At 38.7% G+C, this 6000-nt stretch overlaps 1 protein-coding gene across 6 annotated transcripts in view; it reads left to right on the top strand.

Moving 5' to 3' along the window:
- NCOR1 (nuclear receptor corepressor 1) overlaps positions 1-6000 on the top strand; it is a 158463-nt gene that overhangs the window by 116348 nt on the left and 36115 nt on the right. For all 6 annotated transcript variants that reach the window (XM_012651413.1, XM_012651412.1, XM_012651414.1 and 3 more), the window contains 4 exons: positions 1254-1374; positions 1474-1575; positions 1911-2011; positions 5653-5821. In XM_012651413.1, coding sequence (XP_012506867.1) covers positions 1254-1374; positions 1474-1575; positions 1911-2011; positions 5653-5821 — 493 coding nt within the window. The remainder of the gene's footprint in view (positions 1-1253; positions 1375-1473; positions 1576-1910; positions 2012-5652; positions 5822-6000) is intronic.

Raw genomic sequence — 6000 nt, 5'->3', positions numbered from 1 at the left:
TGATATTTTTCTGGCTCTTTGGGGTGCCTTGCACTTGAGCCCACCGTAAACCCCGACTTGTCCCCCAGCATCTCTGAGTAGCTGAGGCACATGTAGCAACTCTGATACCTCAAGGGCTGGCGAATACTACCATCAAAGGGCACATTTATTATGCACCTACTGTGTTCCGGGGACTGCTCTACATATTCTACACGTGTTAATTCATTCATGCCATGGGCATTGGTACTATTATCCCCACGTCACAGTGAGGACACCAAGAAATTCACCCAAGGTCATATAGTCAGTGAACTGTGACCACGTTCCAGCAGTTTGTCTACAGAGTCCAGACTCTTCGTTTTTCACATTTAACATTGAAATTTTTCAGACATACAGAAGAGCTGATATAATTTCATAGTGAACACCCAGATACCCACCCCACGTGTTCCACAATTGATGTTCTGTTATACCTGCTTTACCTTGTTTCTCCCCATCCTTCTGCCCATCCATAATTCAATCTCTTTCTAAGTAAGTTGCAGACACCAGCATACTTTACCCTACATAGGCAGACTGCATGTCGTGAACTGGAGTTCAATATTTGTTTCAGATTTTTTTATTCCTTTGAGTAAATTTTTTTTTATTTTAATTTTTTTAGAGACAAGATCTCACTCTGTTGCCCAGGCTGGAGTGTGGTAGTATGATCATAACTCACTGCAGCCTTGAACTCCTGGCTTTAAGCCATCCTCCCAACCTCAACCTCCCAAGGAGCTGGGATTACAGGCGTGAGCCACTATACCCAGCTAAAATTTTTTTTAATTTAAGCAGTCTATGATTTTCTTGCGTTACAAATATTATTCTTGTTTTTTGTTTTTGTTTTTTTGAGACAGGGTCTTGCTCTATTGCACAGGCTAGAGTGCAATGGCATCATCATAGCTCTCCTTAACCTCCAACTCCTGGGCTTAAGTGATCCTCCTGCCTCAGCCTCCTGAGTAGCTGGGACTATAGGCATGCGCCACCATGCCCAGCTAATTTTTTATTTTTTTGTAGAGATGGGGGTCTCACTGTTCCCCAGCCTGGTCCCAAACTCCTGGCCTCAAGTGATCCTCCCGCCTCATCTTCCCAAAGTACTAGGATTACAGGTGCGAGCCACTGTGCCCAGCCTATGCATACTGTTCTTAATTTTGGGTGGCAGGAGTATAAATTTTTATGAACAGAAAGAAATTTTGTGATTAACCTTGTGAGGAAACAATGTTTAGTGTTTTAAAATTATTTTTTAGGGAACACCCGGCACTTATTTGACTTCTCATAATCAGGCTTCCTATACTCAAGAAACAGCTAAGCCCTCAGTGGGGTCTATCTCTCTTGGACTGCCGCGGCAGCAGGAATCTGCCAAATCAGGTAAGTGAGTTAATATAGTCATAATACATCTGTGTTTGTAGCATCACAGCCAGTAATTTAGTACTTGATTGCTTCATGTTTCTCTGGCTTTGTCCACAGCAACTTTGCCCTACATCAAGCAGGAAGAATTTTCTCCACGAAGCCAAAACTCTCAACCTGAGGGTTTATTGGTCAGGGCCCAACATGAAGGTGTGGTCAGAGGTAAAATATACTGTTTGGCAAAAATACTAAACTTTGTTCCCAGTAAATTTATTAAAGTAAGTCCGTAGTAGGTTTTAATGATGAGTTTTAAAATTATACCCTTTAAATTCCAAATTTAAGTGTTTTTTTTAATATGTAAAAATTATTTTAAATCTTTAAAGGTCCATATTTCAGCAGTTCTTTTTAATAACTGCAGTATTTTATTTCAATAAAACAAAAACAATTTGTGCTGCTTTTTCCTTCTCTTTTTACTCTTCTTCCAAGTAGGGGCTAGCTTTTTGTCTTCTGGGGCGGGGGTGGGTATAAAATTTGCTGATAATTTTGTTTTTATGCAGGTACCACAGGAGCCATCCAAGAAGGAAGTATAACTCGGGGAACGCCAACCAGCAAAATCTCAGTGGAGAGTATCCCATCCCTACGGGGCTCTATCACTCAGGTTAGTCATGATCATTTCTAGTGTACTGAACAATAACTAAGAAAAAGCTAGAAGTAAAGTCTCAAAGTCTTTGGCTGTTACAGCAATAACAGTTTTGTGGTTAAGTTGTTCAGTTTTCTGTGTTATGCTGGGTCTCCGTGATGTTAAACCCCAGATCTATAAACTGTGCAGAAAGACATTAATGTGATCATTTTGACTATAAGCAATATTATCTATACTATGGTTCATTTGAAAAGGTCACTTTTTTTTTTTTTTACAAATTGGCAGAAGAAGCATGCTCTACCTAATGCAGCTCCCACTGTCTTCCTGGTAAAGTTTTTACCGTGTGTTTAGCTTAAATAGAAATTGAGAAGAAAATCATTACATATTATTTGCTTGCTTTTGCCCCTTGTGAAGAGGTAGGTCTACAATCTCAGTATGTAAGCTGCCTTCTTAGAATCTTTTTTCTTTTTTTTATTTCATTTTTTTAGTTTAATGTCTTTTATTTGCACAATTTTTTAACATGGCTGTAAATTCTACCCCACATTATTATTATTCTTTCAATTTCAGAACATTATGGGTGTACAAACATTTTGGTTATATATAATGCCTTTACACCGCCCAAGCCAGAGCTGCAAGCGTGTTCTTCCCCCATACAGTGCACTTTGCACCCATTAGTTGTGAGTTTACCCACCCCCACCACCCTCCTCCCACCTGACCGGTACCTGATGAATGTTACTTCCATGTGAGCAACTTTGTGTTGATCAATTAGTGCTAATTTGATGGTGAGTAGATGTGGGGCTTGTTTTTCCATTCTTGTGATACTTCACTTCAAAGGATGGGCTCCATCTCTATCCAGGATAATATAAGAGGTGCTAGATCACCATTGTTTTTTGTAGTTGAGTAGTACTCCATGGTATACATATACCACATTTTATTAATTCACTCATGTATTGATGGGCACTTGAGTTGTTTCCACATCTTTGCAATTGTGAATTGTGCTGCCATGAACATTTGAGTGCAGATATCTTTATTATAGAATGTCTTTTTTTTCCTTTTGGTAGATGCCTAGTAGTAGGATTGATGGATTAAATAGTATTCTATTTTCAGTTCTTTGAGATAATCTCCAAATTATTTTCCACAGAGGTTGTACTAGTTTGCAGCCCCACCAGCAGTGTAAGAGTGTTCCTGTCTCTCCACATCCACTCCAGCATTTGTTGTTTTGGGACTTTTTGATAAAGGCCAATCTCACTGGAGTTAGGTGGTTTCGATTTGCATTTCCCTAATGATTAGAGATGTTGAGCACTTTTTTATGTTTGCTGGCCATTATTCTGTCTTCTTTTGAAAAGATTTGGTGTAAGTCCTTTGCCCGCTTTTTGATGGGGTTGTTTGACTTTTTCTTGTTAATTTTCTTAAGTTCTGTATAGATTCTTGTTATCAGCTCTTTATCGGAAGTGTAGCATGCAAATATTTTCTCCCATTCTGTAAGTTGTCTGTTTGCTCTAAGGATAGTGTCCTTGGCTATGCAGAAGCTTTTTAGTTTGATCAGGTCCCATTTATTTATTTTTGTTGCTGCTGTGATTGCATTGGGAGTCTTCTTTATAAATTCTTTGCCTAGGCCGATGTCTATAAGAGTTTTCGCAACATTTTCTTCTAAAATTCTTAAGGTTTCATGCCTTAGGTTTAAGTCTGTTATCCATCATAACGTTGATTTTTGAGAGGTGGGGATCCAGTTTCAATCTTCTGCGTGTGGTTATCCAGTTTTCCCAGCACCATTTGTTGAATAGAGATTATTTTCCCCATTGTTTATTTTTGTCTGCTTTGTCAAACATTAGATGACAATATGTGGATGGTTTAATTATCTGGGTTCTCAGTCCTATTCCAAAGGTCTATATGTCTATTCCAGGAAGTGTCGATGGCATTGACAAAAGCACCAAAAATCAAATACCTTCTTCTATTTTTAGGCTAAATAAATAGCCAATTTTGATGAATAAAAGGTCTTTCTTTTCTTCAGTTAGTTGTTAATTTTAATTTGAAATGTAAAATAGTCATAGTCATTAGCCGCTTTATGAGGTTGTGGAAAATGGAAAATTCTGTTTTGAGAAATCAAACAGAAACCCGTGCTTTGCACATTATGAGAAGTGTTTGTTCATTGTTAGAAGTTTTTCCTTTTTTGTCTTGTTCCAATTCCCCAGGACAGTGGTTCTCAAAATGTGCTCCCCAGATGATTAGCGTCAGTATCACCTGGGAAGTTGCTAGGCATAAATTATAAGCCCATACCCCAGATTTACTGAGAACCGGGCCTTGAGAATGGGGCCCAGCAATCTGTGTTCCTCCAAGCCCTCCAGTAATTGTGCTGGGGCCTTGCTCACCAAGCGTGGTCTGTGCACCAGAACATTGCCATCACTTGGGAGCTTGCCAGACTAATGCAGAAATGTCAGTCCCCACTCTAGACATTATAAATCAGAATCCCCATTTTTACAAGATTCTCATGTGATTTTTCCCTAAGACATAGTTTATAAAAGTATATGGCATATAGCGATCTAGAAAGTTGTACACTATCCTTCCACAGTTGGCCAGTGCATTTCAGTTTTCAGAACAAGCTAACACTTTAATATGGACAGAAGGAAACTAAATGGGTCTACACGTATTATTTTTTTCTCTTCACTCTAGTATCCAAACTTTAGGTAGGAAGACAGTATGAACTAGGTCAAATGAGGCCAAGTTTTATCAGTTTATTTTAAAAATCTGTACGTTTGACATGAGCACTTCTGAAGTGGGTGTTAAGGATTTCTACATGTTTACTACTGAGTCCACTTAACAACTGGGTGAGTAAAAAGTATCACTGTCATCCTCTTCCTGCTGTGCGCATATGGTTTCAGATCATGCTCCCTAGAGTTTTAGGGTCTTCAGAGTATATACTGGGAACCCTACATGGATGAATGGGATAGATCTGGGCCTGCCACTCCCATTTCAACCCAAGCAACTCTCTCTTGCAAAGTGTTCTACATATTAGGTTCTATAAACAATTTCCCTTGAAGGAAGAGCTTGCCGTTGAAGGGAAGATGAAAAGAATCATGATCATTGGTAGCCCAGAAGAAGATGCTGGGGATGATATGACCTAAATTGAATTAGTGTTATAGCGTGAAGGCATCTACCTGAGTTTTCTTCCTGTCCTCTTACGACCGAAGACCTAACCCTGCAGATAGTTTGATAATTCGGTTATTTTTTCTTCATACCACAATTGAAGAAAAAGATGTAGTACTCTAAATTTAAAACTTAATTTATTGTCTTATTTTTATTAGAAATTTTCTAGAAGATTTATTACATTTGCATGATTTTAGGCCTTAAGACAGACTTCTTTTGTGAGATTTAAGTCCCTTAAAAGAGATTTAACTTCAAGGTGAGAAACAAAGCTGATTCTCCTAACATACTTCTCATCGTTTTAGAAGTTTTGTATGGCAGAGTTGAAGGATGAAGGCGCAGGATTTCTTTATGTGTATAAAAATTTAATGTCTGATTTCCTCTCGTAGGCTGTGCTTTCTTCTTTGAGGATATGGATTGAGTCGACTCTCAGTGTGATAGGTTAAATTTTCTAAGCATATTGGGTTTCCTCTAAACTTGATTAACTCTTCTGGTGTTCGTGTTTGATTTGATGACAGGGTACCCCGGCCCTGTCCCAGGCTGGCATTCCAACTGAAGCTTTGGTGAAGGGGTCCATTTCTAGAATGCCCATTGAAGAGAGCAGTCCTGAGAAGGGCAGAGAGGAAGCTACGTCAAAAGGCCATGTTATTTATGAAGGCAAAAGTGGACATATCTTATCATATGATAGTAAGTATTGTATGTACTCACTGAAGCCAATATTGTATATGTGACTGAAAACATGGGCTCTGGTTTTCCTACATTTTTGCTGTGGAGAGAAATCAGTTTACTTTTGCTGAGCCCATATTTCCCTCTCAGTCAAAGGGATTAATAATAATACCTACCTCATGATGATTTTGTGAAAAATC

Source organism: Propithecus coquereli, unplaced genomic scaffold (assembly GCF_000956105.1).
Source record: "Propithecus coquereli isolate 6110/MARCELLA unplaced genomic scaffold, Pcoq_1.0 Scaffold355, whole genome shotgun sequence".
In the NCBI taxonomy this organism is placed as follows: domain Eukaryota; kingdom Metazoa; phylum Chordata; class Mammalia; order Primates; family Indriidae; genus Propithecus; species Propithecus coquereli.
This window is presented reverse-complemented; position numbering and strand designations above follow the sequence as displayed.